This window comes from Aquarana catesbeiana, linkage group LG05 (assembly GCF_042186555.1).
Source record: "Aquarana catesbeiana isolate 2022-GZ linkage group LG05, ASM4218655v1, whole genome shotgun sequence".
Lineage (NCBI taxonomy): Eukaryota > Metazoa > Chordata > Amphibia > Anura > Ranidae > Aquarana > Aquarana catesbeiana.
Window position 1 is genome coordinate 199499923 of NC_133328.1, and position 20557 is coordinate 199520479.

A 20557-nucleotide genomic window follows, 5' to 3' on the forward strand; every position below is an offset into this window, starting at 1 on the left:
TGATCACTCACTGTGTTCATTCATAACTGAAGCATTGTAAACTGTGTGCAGTTGAGGATACAGTAAAAGGGACTGGGGAACGTGTTTCCTCAGTCCCTTTCTCTGTCTCAAAAGTTTAGACCCCTGATATCTCATCAAAGAACCAAAAAACTCTCACCAAAAAACATATAAATGGTTCTAAAAAATTGTAAAAAAAATAATAAAACAATTGTAAAAGCCATGCCCAATATGTAACATAATTTAGCCACACTCACTGTTTTCTGTGGTGCGCTATGTATGCGCTATGTATGCCACAAGTCACCATCTCCCTAGGAGCCTCAGTGCACTACTTTGCCTATGATGCTTTTATTGGCACTGTACGATGGTGGTAAACATGTGTAGGATAGAAAAGTTGAGGGTATGACATCACATAGCATGTGCATGAGAGAGGTGAAGAGTGTATGGCGGTGGGTAGTATGTGCATGAGAGGGGTGCAGAATGTATGGCGGTGGGTAGTATGTACATGAGAGGGGTGTAGAATGTATGGCAGTGGGTAATATGTACATGAGAGGGGTGCAGAATGTATGGTAATGGGTAATATGACATGAGAGGTGTACGGAATGTATTGTGGTGGGTAGTATGTACATGAGAGGGCTGTGGAATGTATGGTGGGGGGTAGTATGGCATGAAAAGGGTGTGGAAAGTATGGTGGGGGCAGTATGTACATGAGAGGGGTGCAGAATGTATAGTGTTGGGTAGTATATACATGAGAAGGGTGTGGAGTGTATGGAGGTGGTGATGGGTAGTATGTACATGAGAGGGATGTGGAATGTATGGTGGTGGGTAGTATGACATGAGAGGGGTGCGGAATGTATGGTGGGGGGTAGTATGTACATGAGGGGTGCAGAGTGTATGGAGGTGGTGATGGGTAGTATGTACATGAGAGGAGTGCAGAATGTATGGTGGTGGGTAGTGTGTACATGAAAGAGGTGCGGAATGTATGGTGGGGTAGTATGACATGAGTGGGGCATGGAATGTATGGTGGGGGGTAGTATGACATGAGAGGGGTGTGGAATGTATGGTGGGGTTAGTATGACATGAGTGGGGTGTGGAGTGTATGGTGGGGGGTAGTATGTACATGAGAGGGGTGCGGAATGTATGGTGATGGGTAGTATGACATGAGAGGGGCACAGAATGTATAGTGGTGGGTAGTATGTACATGAGAAGGGTGCGGAATGTATGGTGGTGGGTAGTATAACATGAGAGGAGTATGGAATGTATGGTGGGGGGTAGTATGTACTTGATAGGGATGCGTAATAAATGGTGGGGGGGTGAGAGGGTGCAGAGTGTATGGTGGGGGGTATTATGACATGTGAGGGGTTTGGAATGTATGGTGGGGGGGATAGTATGACATGAGAGGGGTGTAGAATGTATGGTGGGGGGTAGAATGACATGAAAGGGGTGCGGAGCGCATGGTGGGCGGTAGTATGACATTAGAGGGGTGCGGAGTGTATGGTGGGGGGTAGTATGTACATGAGAGGGGTGTGGAATGTATGTTGGGGGGTAGTATGACATGAGAGGGGTGCAGAGTGTATGGTGGGATTAGTATGACATGAGAGGGGTGTGGAATGTATGGTGGGGGGTAGTATGTACGGAATGTATGGTGGTGGGTAGTATGTACATGAGAGTGGTGCGAAATGTATGATGGTGGGTAGTATGTACATGAGAGGGGTGCAAAATGTATGGTGGTGGGTAGTATGTACATGAGAGGGGTGCGGAATGTATGGTGGTGGGTAGTATGTATATGAGAGGGGTGCAAAATGTATGGTGGTGGGTAGTATGTACATGAGAGGGGTGCGGAATGTATGGTGGGGGGTAGTATGACATGAGAGGAGTGTGGAATGTATAGTAGGGGGTAGTATGTACATGAGAGGGGTGCAGAATGTATGGTGGGAGGTAGTATGACATGAGAGGGGTGCGGAATGTATGGTGGGAGATAGTATGATATGAGAGGGGTGTGGAATGTATGGTGAGAGGCAGTATGACATGAGAGGGGTGTGGAATGTATGGTGGGGGTAGTTTGCATGAGAGGGGTGCGGAGTGTATGGTGGTGGGTAGTATTACATGAGAGGGGTGTGGAATGTATGGTGGGGGTAGTATTTACATGAGAGGGGTGCGGAATGTATGGTCGGGGGGTAGTATGACATGAGAGGGAAGCGGAGTGTATAGTGAGGGGTAGTATGTGTGGAATGTATGGTGATGGGTAGTATGTACATGAGAGGGGTGCGGAATGTATGGTGGGGAGTAGTATGACATGAGAGGGGTGTGGACTGTATGGTGGGGGGTAGTATGACATGAGAGGGATGTGGAATGTACGGTGGGGGATAGTATGACATGAGAGGGGTGAAGAGTGTATGGTGGGGGGTAGTATATACATGAGAGGGGTGCGGAATGTATGGTGGGAGGTAGTATGTACATGAGAGGGGTGCAGATGGTATAAAGTGGCATATGGTGTGAATGAGCCCTAATGTATTGCTCCATCACTGCAGAGGCCACTGTGCAATGGCATACATAGAGCAACTAAAATTAGGTGCACAGCATCAGAACTGGCCTCCCACCCTGCTGCAGACACTGGACTCACAACCCGCCTCCAGATCCAAAGCTCCTTCCTTCACTCTCTGCACACAAGTCTCTCGTTCTTCCAAAAAGCTGCCAACTTACCTCCCTACACACACTCCGGCAGAACAAACTTCTGCATGTGCATGCATTCCACCTGGCAGGTTCAGCAGCTGCCGGCAGCTCCACCTCCACTTCCACCTCCACCTCCATTATTTGTCTGCAGAAAGCGCTGGAGGAGGACACTGAGAGGGGGCACCGGAGAGTGCAGAGGGAAGCAGAGGGACAAGAGTGAGACTTCAGGTCAGTGTGGTGGCGCTGTTAATATAGCAGTGCTGCATATTACGGACACTCTACTGGCCCGGCCTGCTTACCCCGCCAGCTTGGGGACAGAGACCAGAGGACATTACCTCGTACTCCCACACAGATGTCAGGCAAATTAGGTGGCCCCGTGAGCGCTAGGCCTAAGGCGACTGCCTAATTTACCTTATTAGAGAGCCACATCTGGCATTGGGTACAGTTAAATGATGGAGGCCCAGCGTTTGGGGAGTATCAAACTCTGATCTTGGTATAGATGAATAGAATCTCAAACCACTTTGTTTAACAAATGAAGTAAGTATCTGGAGCTGTCATTTCCTGGAACTGTAAACTCCACAGGCAAGGTATTTAACCTCTTCAGATCCACGCTATTGCCAAATGACGGCAACAGCGCGGACCTATATTGCCGGGACTACGTCTATTGACGTCGTCCTGTGCACGAGCGGCCTGCGCGCCCCCTGCAGGGCGCGCGCGGCACGCTCGGTGATCAGCGAGTCTATGAGACTCGCCTGATCACAGATCAGAGTAAGGGGTCGGTCCCGACCCCTTACCACATGATCAGCTGTCAGCCAATGACAGAGCCAGTAATCGGCTATTTTTTCTCCTTGTGCTGACAGCGTGAGGAGGAAAAAAAAAGCCGATCACCAGCGGCCGTGAGAGGGACATCAGTCCCACTCACGGCAATCATCTGTGCCCCCTGCCAGTGACACCTAGCAATAGGCAGCAGTGCCGCCTACCAGTGCCCACCAGCGTCACCCATCAGTGCCCACAGTGCCACCCATCAGCGCCCACAGTGCCACCCATCAGTGCCCACAATCAGTGCCATAACAACAGTGCTGCACATCAGTGCCACCTATCAGTGCCCATCAGTGTCACCTACCAGTGTCCATAAGTGGCCATCAGTGCCGCCCATCACTGCCCATCAGTGCCACCCATCAGTGCCCCCATCAGTGCCGCCCATCAGTGCCCCCCATCAGTGGTACCTATCAGTGCCCATCAGTGCCACCTATCCATGCCACCCATCCGTGAAACCCATCAGTGTCACCCATCAGCGCCCATCAGTGGCCATCAGTGCCGCCTTATCTGTGCCCATCAGTACCACCTTATCTGTCCCCATCAGTACCGCCTTAACTGTGCCTATCAGTGCCGCCTTAACTGTGCCTATCCGTGCCCATCAGTGCAGCCTATCAGTGCCCACCAGTGCCGCCTCATCAGTGCATATCAATGAAGGAGAAAAATTACCTGTTTGCAAAATGTTATAACAAACTATGAAACATAATTTTTTTTTTCAAAATGTTCCATCTTTTTTTGTTTGTTTAGCAAAAAATGAAAATCCCAGCTGTGATTATATACCACCAAAAGAAAGCTCTATTTGTGGGAAAAGAATGATAACAATTTTTATTTGGGTACAGTGTTGTATGACCGCGCAATTGTCAAAGCTGAAAATTGGTCTGGGCAGGAGGGGGGTTTAAGTGCCCAGTAAGCAAGTGGTTAAATAAATGTTTCATTTATAATGTTCAACAAAATGGGATTTTTAAAACTTTCTTTGCCATTGGTACATGTTTCCCAGGACAATGCACAACCGCCCCCCCCAATGCCATTTGTTTCATGCCTATTGGCCTATAAACAGGTTTTTTTTTTTCATAACTGAACTTTTTGGTTTAGCATTCAGCTCACAAGGACTTCAATGGGTTTTGGATTTGGCATGTAAACTTTAGTAAACTTTGCTGAAGTTTGGCTCAACTCTAGTTGGCATTTCCATAGTGAGTGGCCATATTTACAGCCATTGTGCTTGATATCAGCTATGTGCTGGAAATTCTTTAATTGAAACAAAACAAAAAAAAAGTAGAATCAAAGGGTCAGGTTGAATTGACAACAGAACCCCTGTACATCTTAAACCCAGTGAATTTGTGTGCTGATGTTTAGTAAAAAAAATAAAATAAACTATAACAATAGACAATAAGTAAGGAACATAAAAAATGTAGAATATAAAAAAATGGAGTTACGATAAAAAAAAAGAAACATACCAGAGATAAGAAGGGAAAAATACAGAAGTAATAACAGACAGCTAAAAAAGTAAAAAAAAAAAAAAGTTCAATCGGTATCACCAACAAACAATTGTCATTGCACTTCCTGCTGTTTGACCAGGTCAAAGGTCCACAACATTTACTTCACATAAAAAAAAAGCAGCAACAGAGGTACTGTCAGCAGATCATCCATTGCAGAGCTACACAGGGAAAGGTAGTTTGTTGCAGGGATACATCACTATCCATCTCCTGTGCTTGATCATGTGGCATCAGATCAGTCATACCTCCCAACATTTTGAGATGGGAATGAGGGACACCTACTAGTATGTGGGCACAGGGCACGCCCCCTGCCACGCCCCTAAAGGGGACATTTAAAAAAAAGGGTTAATTAAATCCACAATCCCAAATTGCTTTTTTTTACCACCAATATTCCTTTATTTTGGCTTTTAAAATTGACAAATGCAGCCATTTAGAATTTGGATGCAAAGTTTAGCACTGGGAAACACTTTTTGAAAGATAAAAAGTGCATTTTATATACAACTATATAGATCAGACCAAAATGAGGGACAAATGATAGGGAAAGAGGAACAGAGGGACATTGCTACAAATCAGGGACAGTCCCTCAAAATCAGGGACAGTTGGGAGCTATGGATCAGTTATGAATGTAACTGCTTCAACCACTGTTCCTTAGTCAGTATTTACAGAGCAAACACCTATGTCAGTCATGGAAAGAACATACTTTATTGTTATTGGTCCAAATATGGACTGTGACATTACAAGGAACTTCTCTCCTCAAGTTCCATGGACATTCAAAGGATGAGGTAAATCCTCATCATTTCAACAGAGTTTGAGTATTAAGTAAAGGGAAGCCTGTGCCCCCCCCCCCCAACCAGCACTGGCTAAGATTCCACAAGCACCTTCAGGCATTTCTGGAGCCTAAAAAGTAAAATATAGGAAAATAGATTTTAGAAAAGGCATTTTATAAGTGTTGTGTTTTTATCTACTTTTGTTTTCTTGCAAGCAACACCGGAACTGGTTAGGTGTCCAAGGGACCACCAAAATTGGTTCACCTCGAAAGGGTCAATTACCTAATTGCTATCCCCCCTTCCCCAATAACAGGTAAGAGGTTCTAATGAGTCCAGTAGTCACCAACATAAGGTAGCATTGGCTGAACATCAATACATCAAGATGCAATACAACCTGACCAAAGTGTCCCTTTCTCTAACCGAAACAAAATAAAACATCTTTACTAGATTCAGGTTTTAAGAATTTTTAAATGGGTTTGTATAACCCAAAACTCAACTCAAAACTAAATGTAATAATTCAACACACTAAAATGATCATGTTTTAAACATATTTGCTTTGTGTTTCTTCATACAGCTTTTATATTGTGTTGGAGCCCCTATTTCCTTTTTGACATCCTGGATAACTTTGAAATGTTACCAAAGACTCAAGCGCGAAACTATGCATCTGTAATTATTCAGAATCTACCAGTTTTAAACAGTGCTGTCAATCCAATAATTTACTGCATATTTAGCAACAGACACTGCAGATTATCCAGGTAAGACATTAACTAATTTAAGCAATTTATCCTACAGTGTCAGTGAGTAAATTATATAAACCTGATGGCTTCAAAGCAAAACAAATTTTCAGTAAATCACTATGAAATACAGTTTTTTTGTATATTATTGCTTTAAATGTCAGCACTATCTTTTATGCAGTATGAACTCAATGCATATATTTAAAACTGAAATTTAGCTAACAAAACTTCCTACAGCTTTAGAAACATCACTTACCTGTAATGAAGTATGACTCAGATTGTGCAGGCAGCTGAATTCTGGAAAAAATCTTCACTGCAGGGATGCCTGTCCTCTTCCTATGTCAGAGAATGAATCACAGAAGAACTGGCACATCTGCCAACACTTAGCATGGCCATGCTAATTTGCTCAGAAATGGACGCAGAATTCTGTGTGGGTGCTTGGGCACATGCCCGTGTGAATGCATTTGCACACACTACCGTGCATGGCTGCAGGCCATGGCACGCAATCGTGCACGCCTGTGCACCATGGCGTGTGCAATGCTTGATAGATCCTGGCGCCCATTGGCCTATTTAAAGGCAGCAGTCTGGTCCACAAGTTGCTGGATGATCGTCAGCCCTCCCTGTTCCTGTGCTCTTGTGTTTGCTATTATTGAATTCCCTGTTACTGACCCGGCTTGCCTTTGACCTGTCCTGTCTTCATCCCTGACTTTGACCCCTGGATTGTTCTACTGACTCTGCTGCTACCTGATTATCTGTGAATGGCCTTGGTCTTGCTCTTCCGACTGCTGCTGTCTGATCACCTGTGTATAACCCTTGTTCCTGATTCTGCTTCTGGTTTCCTCCCATGCATGACTACAAGCCTGGCTCCTGACCCTGCTTCCTGTCTGACCCTGCTGTTAAGTATAGCTTGGTACTTCTGAGAGACACCTGTCCTGCATCTCATTCTGCTCATTTGGCCATCATCTGGCAAACATCATCTCAGCCCTCCAGGTAACCACAGCTGGCAACCCATGCTTCTTTGGGTGTAGCATCTCCTGTTATCACCTTCACGGGTGCTCTGCCTCAAGGGGAACCCTCTCAGCACTGTGGCCCCCAACCAGGTACATGATATCCTGTCTCTGAACTTTTGGCGTTGAGACATAATTCATTATAGATAAGTGATGTGACTAAATCTGTGGAATTTTTTTAGTTGAAAGATAATTCTGAAACAGTTATATCTATCCATTTTTTGTGTTTGTTGTTGTAGATTATCAAACCAATAAAAACAATGATGATACTGATGATGGATTCCCATATGAAGTCCAGACGGTCCAAACGGTCCAACGCATTTCAGGACAGAATACGTCCCTTCATCAGGGTCAATTGTCAGGAAGGGATCACACTATACAATAAAAGTCAAATTTGTTAATGAGTAACAGTATAAATAGTAATTCTAATCAGTTGCTTCAAATATAGGACATACAGCATGGTAATTGCATAACAGAAAACATACCCAAAACAATCATCATGAAGATTCCCTACCGGACCAAAATTACTATTTATACTGTTACTCATTAACGTATTTGACTTTTATTGTATAGTGGGATCCCTTCCTGACAATTGCCCCTGACGAAGGGACGTATTCTGTTCTGAAATGCGTCGGACCATCTGCACCTCATATGGGAATCCATCACCAGTATCATCATTGTTTTTATTGGTTTAATAATCTATAATCTATGTATTGTATATATTTTTGAATAAACTATATTGTGTTTTATCATTACTTTGTTGCCGCTAAAGTCCTAGTGATTATGGGGGGGTACATCCTTCTTTATCTAACTGTAGTAGGGATGTTGGCAGCGTAATTGGGTGTAGTTGGATTCCATCCTTTATGTCTTAATCGTACTCAAGGCCAGCTTCATCTCTACCCCTACTTGTAGAAAGGCAAGAATTCTGCCTATGTTGTACTCCCGAGGGTGTCAACTCTTGCATTCACACCAGGAAACATAATCCCTCCAGACTCTATAATAAATGGTTCTGGAAGCCGGCTTCCTTGCATTAATTAAGGTAGAGATAACTGACCCGGAAAGCCCACGTTTCTTCAGAATTTGGGTTTCAATAGCCAAGCCATTCAATTTATTGTTTGTAAGGTAGGATGGAATAGCGGCCCCTGTGAGAGTAGGTCTGGCCATAGTGGAAGGGACCATGGATCCTCCACCGCCATCTTTACGATTTCTGCATACCAGGACCTTCTGGGCCATGCTGGGGCTACCAGAATTACCGGATTTCTTTCCAGCTTGATCCTGCAAAGAAGTCGTGGCAGCAACTGAATGGGGGGAAATGCATAAATCAGTGACAACTGATCCCATGGGGTCATCAATGCATCTGTTCCACATTCGATTGGATCTCTTGTCCTGGACACAAAGTTGACTAGCTTCATGTTGAACCTAGACGCCAAAAGATCTACGTCCGTAGTCCCCCATCTTTGGCAAACAGCTTGAAAATTTTCGGGATGAAGGGACCATTCCCCCAGGAATAACTGCTGGCGACTCAAGTAATCCGCCTGCCAATCCTCTACTCCCAGAATGAAGACTGCCGATAGGCAAGGAACATTCCTTTCTGCCCAAGTTAGAATATGGTTCACCTCTCTCTGCGCTGCGAGACTCTTGGTGCCCCCTTGATGTTTGATATAGGCCACAGCTGTGGCATTGTCAGACTGGATCCTGACAGAACAATCCCGTAACTTGAAAGTCCAGGCCTTCAGAGCCAGACACACTGCCCGAATCTCTAGGATGTTGATGGGCAAGGCTCTTTCGGTTCTTGACCACTGTCCCTGGACAGCTGTCTCATCTAGCACTGCTCCCCAACCTGAAAGGCTGGCATCTGTCGTTACCATTTTCCCTTCAGCAGATTCCGGGTTACCAACCACCAACTGAGACTCTGGAACACCCTTGGGGACAGCCGCATTGGCAAGTCTAAAGTATGAACCGTTTTGTTCCAAGCAGACAGGATACTGTTTTGCAACAGTCTCAAATTGAACTGGGCATAGGGAACCGCTTTGAATGAAGCCACCATCTTTCCTAACAACCTCATGCAAAGGCGAATGTAGGGATCTCTTTGCGACCTGACCATCTGCACCAGCTCTCTTATGGAGTTGATCTTTGCCTGAGGCAAGAACACCTTTTTCTGGGCTGTGTCTATGATCAGACCCAAGTACTCCAGCCTTTTTTAGCGGTTTTAAGGAAGACTTCTCTAGGTTGAGAATCCAACCTAGATTTTCCAGGTATTTGGTTGTAATGCTCGCGCATTGCTCCAAATGGGCCACCGACTGATCTATTAGCAATAGATCGTCTAGGTACACTAAAACTTTTAACCCCTGTGCCCTTAGTCTGGCTAGAGGTGGAGCCAGAACCTGAACATGATGCTGTTCTATCTCGAACCGCAGAAACCTTTGGTGAGCGGGAAATATAGGGACATGCAGATATGCATCCCTGATTGTCAGGAGAATATGGCCTCCAGCCATCAAAACCGTGTTCCTGCGCGCATGCGCGGTGGAATAGCGCTCCAGCTCATGCGCATTTGCGGGCCTGCAATCCGACGCATGCGCAATAGCACACGCCCTACGTGATCCTTGGGCTGGCCTATAAAAGGGACTCTGGCACACAGATCAATTGCTGGTTTGTCTTCAGCTTCCTGTGATATCTCTGCTTCCTGTTGTTGTGACCTGATTACCCACTTTTGACCCGGATTGACCTCGACTATTCTGCTTGTCTCCTGAACCTGACCCTTGGCTTGTTACATGGACTTCCGCTCTTCTCCAGTGTTTGACCCTCTGCCTGTGACCTGGATTTGCCTGCTGTCTCCTTGCCCTTGAACCTCTGCCTGTATCCTGGACTATCCTTGTGTCTTACTGCCACATACCTCAGCCTGCTGTGATTATACTTATCCTGTGTGTGTTTGACCCTCAGCCTGGTTCTGAAATTTCTCTTGTACCCGCTTCAGCAAATCATCCACCTGCCAGTTGCTGCACAGCTACCTCCCTCTACTAAGGACTTCATATCAGCAACCTCCTGCTCTGTGAGGTAGCCTGTGCCTCTTCGTGCATCCACTCCCTGTCATCTCCAGGGGGCGGACTGCGCTTAGTCGCAAAGGTGAACCGCTCTCGGCATTTCGGCCTCGGTAAGTACTTCCCTGATACTGATGTCGATAGATGCCAGAGGTTCTCTTCCTTGATCTTCAGGAATTGATTTAGATTCTTTAGATCTAGAATGGGTCTGACATCTCCATTCAGTTTTGGTACCGTAAAGAGATTTGAATAAAACCCCAAACCTTGCTCTTCTGAGGGGATTTGTGTGATCACCCCCTGAGCCAGTAATCGGTCTAGTGCCCGAAACAGAAATTGCCTTTTCCCTGGATCTTTGGGAATGTTTGACCTCAGAAAATGAGATGGTGGAAACTCACGAAATTCCATTTTGTACCCTAGAGTTACCGTGGAGATGACCCATATGTCCTGAATTTCCTCTTGCCAGACTTCTGAAAACTGCAGAATTCTTCCCCCCACCCTGGCGAGGGGGGGGTGGCACTTCATAATAATGCCGCGTACACACGGTCGGACTTTACGGCAGACTTTGCCCGGCGGACTTTGACGGACTTTACGACGGACTTTCTGAATGAACGGACTTGCCTACACGCAATCCACCAAAGTCCGTTGAATTTGTACATGATGACGTACGACTGGACTAAAACAAGGAAGTTCATAGCCAGTAGCCAATAGCTGCCCTAGCGTGGCTTTTTGTCCGTCGAACTAGCATACAGACGAGCGGACTTTTCGACCGGACTCGATTTTTGACGGATTGTTTTAAAACATGTTTCAAATCTAAGACCGTCCAACTTTTGAGAAAACAAAGTCCGCTGGAGCCCACACATGATCGAATTGTCCGACGAAATCCCTGCCGTAAAGTCTGCTCGTGTGTCCGCAGCATAAGGCTTTAGAACTCTGCTTTGCAGGTTTCCGCCCCAGGACTTCTTTGAAACCTGGGCCTGACCCTGTGGCTAGATTCTGATGGAGGAGGCTGTCACCACTGCCTAGAGGCAGATGCTCCTGGCGCAGGAGAAAGAGCCCATTTAAATGAAGTGCATTTATACCTCCTCTTGACTGGCAAAAGAGTTCTTTTCCCACTTGAAATCTTTTGGATGTATCTGTCCAAATCATCCCCAAATAGCCGATCCCCATGAAAGGGAAAACCAGTCAGGAGCCTTTTACATGGTGCTTCAGCTGACCAATTTTTTAACCACAGGATCCTACACATGTGTACTAGCACAAGCGCAAGGTGGGATGCCTGGTGAATAGAATCTTTAATGGCGTCTATGGCAAAACATAATGCTCTTGGTAGTTCGGCCAAATCCCGGGCTTGCTATACAGGTACCTTCTTAAGGGATTGTCTAAACTGGTCCTTTAGGGATTGACAGATGCCTATTGCAGCGACTGCAGGCTGAGTAATCACACCTGCCAAAGAAAAAGAGGATTTTAGCAGGAATTCCAACTATTTATCTGTTAATCCTTAAGCATTTGTGCATTGTCTACTGGACAAGTCAGACCTTTATTCACACTTGATATAGCAGCGTCAACTACTGGTACATTCCATCTTTTGGTGAATTTCTCCTCCATGGGATAGAGTGCTGTGAATCTCTTTGGAGGGAGAAAATGCTTATCCGGGTGATCCCACTCAGCATAATTAAGCTGTTCCAGTAATGCATGGACAGGAAACGCATGCAAAGGCTGTGAAGGTTTTAAGGAACCCAAAGAAGAAACTGAACTTTCAGCTGACTCTGTTAGGGGTAACTTGAAAGTGGAATGAACCATCTCTGTAAGAGATTCCCCTCCATGTGATTTGTGTATCTTCACTGAACTCCTTATGAATGGACTTAATTTACCTTCACCACTACTATCTGTCAATTTATGAGTTATTTATGAACTTTGGAATTTTTTATTTAGTAATTATGGATTTGATTATTTTTGCGTGAGATCACTGAATGCATATTTATTCATATTTGATTTTATAATTTATCTACAAGCACTTTTTGAACTTGGCAATATTTATTATTGGTAATTAATATACTCACCCTATACTGATTCAATAATCTATTCAGTTATATTTTACTCACATTTTTTGCTCACTGGATTGCAAGCACACTTAGTATATTCTTCTTAGTCTATTACACTGATATTAGTGTTTTTTTGTTGCAGCTGCAATTTAAGGTGTCTTATAGCTCTTTAGCGAGGTTCCTTTTTCTTTATATTGTAAGAGATTGTACCAGCAATTTCTCAGATTGCGAGGCTGAAAAGGGTTCATCCACCGTTGTTTCTTCTGCCGAGGAGTAATCGGTTTGTCTTTCCTCCTGATCACCCGAGGGTAACACCTCATCCTTTACCCACTGTTCCCTTGATAAAGGGTCTAAGGTGGGGGAGGGGGATCTATCACGCTTCCTATCCCTTTGGATGGAGAATGTGATTAAAGCCGCTAACCTTCCCTCTAGCCCCAACAGGGTGGAGGAAAAGGCATCTTCAGTCACGTATACAGGGGCTGAGATGTGAGAAGCAGCAGCACCACCAATTGGTTCCAATAACTCACCCTGGCTTGCCACTTCTGGTATTTCAGGAGAAGATGACAGTGGGGAGGCACGACTGGCATTCCCTGCACCTGGGGGTGCAATTTTTGGTACTTTTTTTTAGGTTTTTGTGGTGTCATTTTTGGTAGGCATAGTCCTAAGCACAAAGCAGAGATACTATTTAAATGCACTAATCGCTGAACAATAGTCTGACAGTATAATCCTGCTAATTAAAGTTCAGCCTAGCGCTGGGAAAAGTGTCCTTTCCTCTATTGGGAATGCCCATTTGCAGCCCTTACATGCCCCACCACTCCTGTGTCCCGAGTAATCAGCCAGCTGTCAGGGCTGGGCTCAGCCCTTCCTTCTCTGGGCTGGCTGCTCAGTTGTTGGCTATTTGCCAGCTCCCATCTCTCTCCACAGTTACCCAGCTGTTGTTGATTCTGCTCGTCAGTCCTGCCTACTTAAAGTCGTTCAGCTCACTTGATCTCTGCCTTCGTCTTTGTCAACATCACAGAGACTTTCTCCTGCATTCCTGTTGAAGACTTGCTCGGCTGACAGTCCTTCTGGCTCCTGATCCTGCTTGCTGTACTACTACGTTTATCTCTGGCTCTCTGACATTTGCTTGGCTGACTACCCGATCCGGTTACTGAACTCTGGCTTGTTTTGACTACGCTTACTCTGTTTACCTTATTTTTATTATTATTATTAAACAAGTGTGATTTAACTATACTTCTGTCTCGGTCTGATTCATGGTTCCTGATACCAGCTTGCTGTCCTCGCTATCCAGCTGAGGAGGGACTGCTCTTGTGTGAAATTTTCACCTTGCGCTTGCGCCGTGCGTCCACGTGGACGCTACATCCTACACACAGCACTGCACCTAGGCCCCACCCCCTCCGTACACACCCGCCCCCTCCTTTCGTTTGAATTTCAAACGTTCCCGTGCACGCGGCATTTGGGGGGAGGAGCATGAGGGGAAGGAGAGGCAGAGCCTAAAATGACACTGAGCGAGGGGGAACGTCAAAAGCCAAAATCAGGACCATCGCACCCCCCGTGGGGGGGATTGCAAGGGGAGCAGCAACATCTGTTGAATTCCTTAGCCCTTTTGGTCCCTCCAGGGGGGAGAAATGCAGATGGCAGATCTCTTACCTCCATGAGGAATCCCCACTGTGACAAGCTGCTGCTGAAACCACACACAGACTGACACTGAGCTGAAGTGAAGACAACAAATTAAGGTATGTGCATTTACTCCCTCTAGTGGAGTTTTAAGGCATAAGGAAGAAAAAACATAGGTGGACTTTTTTACAGTTCCTAGGCTTCTTCCCTTACCTTATCCTCGCCGCAGGATTCTGCTGATATTATCAGACAGATCCAACCTTCACCTATCACGGCGGGCTGCGTTTAGCAAACCTTCAAGAACCAGATCACTTTTTATCGTGGTTCTACTCCCTTGGACCTGTATTAGTACCCCGCCAGGAAAAACTTTAGGTAATATAAGCATGAACAAAGCTCTGGGTCCCGGGGTCCAGCCCTGCAAGGAGAGGCGTTACAGGCAAAACCTCGTTATTCCTATACAAGGCCCAGGTACCATCCACTTTGGCCTCAGTGGCACTTTGGATGGATCCGGTCTGTGGAGGCTATTTAAATCCAGTAAGGATCCCTCCAGCGGAGCTCTTCAGAGCACATCTTCACTCGTGACCAACACCTTAGACACTGGCAAAAAAACCTGAGGTACTCCTGGAAGGAGGAGGGGTTATATAGGGAGTGAACCTCCTGTATTGGGTATGCCAGTGTCCATCACCTGAAGGTGCCTATATACCCATATAGTTAATAACTATGGCTCTGTGTCCCGTGATGTACGATAAAGAAAAACTGACAGGCAGATCTGATCGGACAGCCCATGTGAAAGGGCCCTTACCCAGATGGGATATTAAACATACAGTGCCTTGAAAAAGTATTCATACCCCTTGAAATTTTCCACATTTTTTCATGTTACAACCATAAACTTACATTTATTTTATTGGAATTTTATGTGACAGACCAACACAAAGTGGCACATAATTGTGAAGTGGAAGGAAAATGATAAATGGTTCTCAAATTAGTTTTTTTACAAATAAATATCTGAAAAAAGTGTGGCATGCATTTGTATTCAGCCCCTGAATCAATACTTTGTAGAACCACCTTTCACTGCAATTACAGCTGCAAGTCTTTTATTGGGTATGTCTCTACCAGCTTTGCACATCTAGAGAGTGACATTTTTGCCCATTCTTCTTTGCAAAATAGCTCAATCTCTGTCAGATTGGATGGAGAGCATCTGTGAACAGCAATTTCTAAGTCTTGCTACAGATCTTCAATTGGATTTAGGTCTGGACTTTGACTGGGCCATTCTAACACATGAACATACGTTGATCTAAACCATTCCATTGTGCTCTGGCTGTATGTTTAGGGTCGTTGTCCTGTTGGAAGGTGACCTCCACCCCTGTCTCAAGTCTTTTGCAGACTCTAACAGGTTTTCTTCTAAGATTGCCCTGTATTTAGCTTCATTCATCTTCCCATCAACTCTGACCAGCTTCCCTGCCCCTTCATCTTACCATCAACTCTGACCAGCTTCCCTGCCCTTGCTGAAGAAAAGCATCCCCACAACATGATGCTACCACCACTATGTTTCACAGTGGGGATTTCACACCTTCTTCCACATGTTTACTGTGTCGCCCACATGGCTTCTTTCAAATTGCAAATGGGACTTCTCATGGCTTTCTTTCAACATTGGCTTTCTTCTTGCCACTCTTCCATAAAGGCCAGATTTGTGGAGTGCACGAATAATAGTTATCCTGTGAAAAGATTCTCCCACCTGAGCTGTGGATCTCTGCAGCTCCTACAGAGTTGCCTGCTTCTCTGATTAATGCTCTCCTTGCCCGGCCTGTCAGTTTAAGTGGACGGCCATGTCTTGGTAGGTTTGTAGTTGTACCATACTCTTTCCATTTCTGGATGATGGATTGAACAGTGCTCTGTTGAATGTTCAAAGCTTGGGATATTTTTTAAAACCTAACCCTGCTTTAAACTTCTCCACAACTTTATCCCTGACCTGTCTGGTGTATTTCTTGGCCTTCATGATGCTGTTTGTTCACTAAGGTTCTCTAACAAACCTCAGAGGGCTTTACAGAACAGCTGCATTTATATTGAGAGTAAGTTACACACAGGTGGACTCTATTTACTAATGAAGTGACTTCTGAAGGCAATTGATTCCACTATATTTTAGTTAGGGGTATCAGAATAAAGGGGGCTGAATACAAATGTACGCCACACTTTTCACATATTTGTAAAACATTTTGAAAACCATTTATCATTTTCCTTCCACTTCACAATTATGTGCCACTTTGTGTTGGTATGTCATATAAAATACATTCACGTGTAACATGACAAAATGTGGATAATTTCAAGGCATATGAATAATTTTTCAAGGCACTGTATATTCCTCTCTTATTCTCTGAAGGAAGATATCACTGTTTGTGCTTTCAGTGCAGCTGAAAGGAATCAGTTATAGTGCTTGCATTTCTAGCAAGACCAAGAAATCTTGTGTGCTTGCTGAAAATGTTATTACCCTAAAAAATTAAAATGAATACAGACACCATGACTCATCAGCTGAAATATATAACATTTCTGTTCATGGGTTTAGATATAATTTAAGAGTTACATTTATTTTTTTTTTTCCCTACAGGGACAGGAACTCAGGAAAATATCAAGGCACCCTCAGAGACAAAACTGAAGGAGTAGAAATGCAAATTGTGTCCAAGCCAGAATACATCTAATGCATGGGGCTGTCATCAAGACAAAAGATATAACTACATTATAATTCAAATGAGCATACTTTGGCTCCTTTGATTACAGAACACAATGAGATGCAAATTGTACACACAGGGCATTTGTGATGTTAATAGTTTTCATAGTTGTGAAATTGTTTCTTACTGGATTTTAAATATACTGTGTCTACTTTGTTAGTTACAGGGTTGTAAACTCATTACTCTGATTGCTGACAAATATACGCTATGAATTACAATAGTTTAATGGTTATTTAGATGCAGGTTAGTGAATTTACTATATTTGGTCAGCCACAGAACCTGTAAAGTTTATGTTTATTGATAAACGTGTCAAATCTGGGCAATTTAAACTGAGCCTATGATGAAAAATGTCTAAGCAGATGCTTCCTAAAGCTGATGTGTTCTCTGCTTATATTTTACCCTCCCCCTGATTCCACCCCCTCCCTCCCCCCCCCCCCCCCACCCATTCTTGTGCAAAATTACATTTTTAAATAAAACCTGTTTTTATTACATATAATAATTTAGACCTAGTTGTGTCATCAATATCATCGGTCCCTGTGCTTCTCTATGCATTGCAGGCAGATTATGGCTGGTGGAAAAGGTCAGCAGGGTCCTGTTAATAGCTTCCTGAAAAAAATCAAAGCACCCTTTCTCTTCTTAAGTTGGCCATACACTTGTAGAATTTCATTCAAATTTTTTTGGTAAAAGAATGTCATGGTTTTCAAATAGATTTTTGCTTTTGACCACAGTAATGAGAAAATTCAAAGGTGTAGAATGGAAACTTATATTGGAAATATCAGGGGTCTAAACAAACTCCTGATGTCTCTCTTTTTTTAGACAAAGAAAGAGAGCATATATCCACAATCCTTTCTCTTTTTCTATTACCACATGGAAGCATAGGAAACATTGTTTCCTATGCTTCAGTTATAAATGAACATATTGAAAATAACCCCCCTTTTGGCCCACAGCAGCTGACATCCAACCAAAGGGAGAGAAGGAGAAGCTGGCAGTTAAAAGCAAACATCTTTTAAGTACTTTCAAATTAATTTTGCCAAATCTTTAAATGTACTGATGAGAATTGTTGTACAAATATTTATATGAACATTCATTTGAAAATCTACCAGTGTATAGCCAGCAGGACTACTGTTAGAAATCATGGGGGGGGGGGGGCTTTGGTGAAATATGAGAAGCCTAAACAGACTCCCGATGTCTCTCTTTTTTAGAAAAAGAAAGAGACTGAGAGCATATATCCACAATCCTTTCTCCTTTTCTATTACCACATGGAAGCAAAGGAAACACTGTTTACTATGCTTCAGTTATAAATGAACATATTGAAAATAACCCCCCTTTGTGCCCACAGCAGCTGACCTCCAACCAAAGGGAGAGAAGGAGAAGCTGGCAGCACTGCAGGGCAAAGGAACTCAGGGGGGTCAGAGATGCAGGGGAAAGGGGTCATGGACAAGATAGGGGGTGATAGGAGTGGTGGGGAGCAATCTCTGAAAGAGAGATAAAGCTAGCTGCGCTGCAGGGAGGAAGGAGGCACTGAGCTGTGATCAGCAGCTTTTGGAACTGCTTGTACAATAAAGCTGACCTGGCCTTCCTGTTGAACTGATAGGGCCTTGGCCCCACACAGGAGGGCAGGTGCTACTCCTTTATCCAAAGATCAACTTTAGTGCTCCTCTCAAGAGCCCTCAGCTGATACAAGAAGGTAGCTCGCTTTTGGAAGGAGTTTTGAAAATATTAAAATGCCTTGATGGGTGGATGTTAATTTGAAGAAGTGGGAGTTTCTAGAGACTGACCTAGCTAAAGCCAACAAGTGATGCTGAGCCTCTAAAGATTATAGACATGTGCACACTGAAATATTTTGTTTCGGAATTTCGTTTTCGTCCAAAAAATAAATTTATTTAGTTACTCCTGAAATTCGTTTTCATTTATTTTTCGTTTTTCGTTAAAAATTGCATTAGTCCGAAAATCCAAATTAGGGTCGAATCTGTCATTGAAGGCTCATGGTGTCTGTCGAATGTTCAAAGAAGATTCGATGGAGCAGCTAAACTGTACGACGCCGTATAGTTTACCTGCTCCGTCGAATCTTCTTAGAACTTTCAACAGACACCATAAGCCAAAGTACGTGTGTACTTAGTTCTAGCTATTTTACTGCTCCTCTTCTTTGGTTACAATCAGCCAATAACATTCATCATCATCATTATTTTTATTTATCTTTTCTCCCCTACGTCAAATCTTTTCTCCCCTACGTCGAATCTTTTCTCTCTATGTAGAATAATCTTGGACTAATAGAGTTAAGGTTAGGCACATTCGACCACAGGTTTGATGGACACAGATTGTTATTGTCATCATCATGTCGAATCTCCTATCTATATCAAACTGTTGTAGCAATAAAAACGAAAATAAAGCATTTGTTTATGTCGGATCTTTCGTTTTTCGGATTCTGCACTTTCGTTATCGTTTGTTAAAACGATAACGAAAATACCTGAAATTCAGTCGAAAATGCATTTGGACGAAAACGAATGCACATGTCTACTAAAGAACTGAAATTAAACTCATCTTAAAATAACTGAAATACAACACATGAATAGGGTAGACCACTTATACCCTGTACACACGACCCGTTTTGCCGTCAGAATAAACTCTGAAGGTTTTTCCGACATAATTCCGATGGAATTCCGCTCAAGCTGTCTTGCATACACACGTTCACACCAAATTCCAACCGCCAAGAACGCAGTGACGTACAACATGTACGACAGGACTATAAACGGAAGTTCAATACCTTTTGGGCTCCTTCTGCTAATCTCATGGTTATCTCGTGTTAGGAGAAGTTTGGTGAGAGACGATTCGTGCTTTTCAGACTCGTGCTTTTCAGATTGTTTTAACTGCTGTTGTGCTTGTGGGTTTGTATCTGTTCTTCAATGCGTGCAGTCAGTTCGTATCTGTCAGTGCGTTCTTGTCCGCTCGTTTCTGATTTTCAGTTCCCTCTTCACAGGCCTTGCCTTGTTCTTTAGTGCATTTTGTTAGTTCGATCTGACCAGCCGACCGTTTCGAAGCTATGTTGAGGGTACATACTCATCGTAGAGTTCATGCTCTGTGGGGGTTCTAGCTTTGACCCAAGCCCAGTCCATGAACAGGGCGAGGAGGAGTTCATGGACCAAGAATTGATTACTCAAGCATGACCAATTCTCTCATATGCCTTTGCTGCATGAGATCCAGGAGAATAATCCTGATGATTTCAGGAACTTTCTCAGGATGACGGACCCCGTTTTTCACTGTCTGTTGGCTTTGCTCACCCCTTATATTAGTAGGCAGGACACCTGCATGCGGCAAGCCATCACTCCAGAGCAGAGGCTAGTTGCCACGTTGTGGTACTTGGCGACTGGGAGAAGTCTACAGGACCTCAAGTTCTCTACAGGCATCTCCCCCCAGGCTCTGGGTCTCATTAGGAAAGCAAGTGATGTCCTCAGAAGCCCCCCCAACGCTGAAGAGGCCTATGGCTGCTATCTAGCCACTATATTGCAGAAATTAGAGGAGGGCCAACGCCTCCTCTGTGAGGGAATTTTTGCTCAGGCCCTTCAGAAGGGGTTGAGGGGCCAGCTGAATGAGAACAGCCACGTATGTGAGCTCGCCCATCCTCCTCCTCCTCCTCCTGCCACAAGCCCACCTCC

General features: G+C 44.3%; 1 protein-coding gene across 2 annotated transcripts in view; it reads left to right on the forward strand.

Moving 5' to 3' along the window:
- Positions 1-17338, forward strand: part of NPSR1 (neuropeptide S receptor 1) — an 818655-nt gene extending 801317 nt beyond the window's left edge. Inside the window, exons 9-10 of one of the 2 annotated variants that reach the window (XM_073630482.1) lie at positions 6321-6501; positions 16784-17338. In XM_073630482.1, coding sequence (XP_073486583.1) covers positions 6321-6501; positions 16784-16874 — 272 coding nt within the window. In that variant the 3' untranslated portion in view covers positions 16875-17338. The remainder of the gene's footprint in view (positions 1-6320; positions 6502-16783) is intronic. The other variant, XM_073630484.1, reaches the window with a different exon arrangement.
- Positions 17339-20557: the final 3219 nt, after the last annotated feature.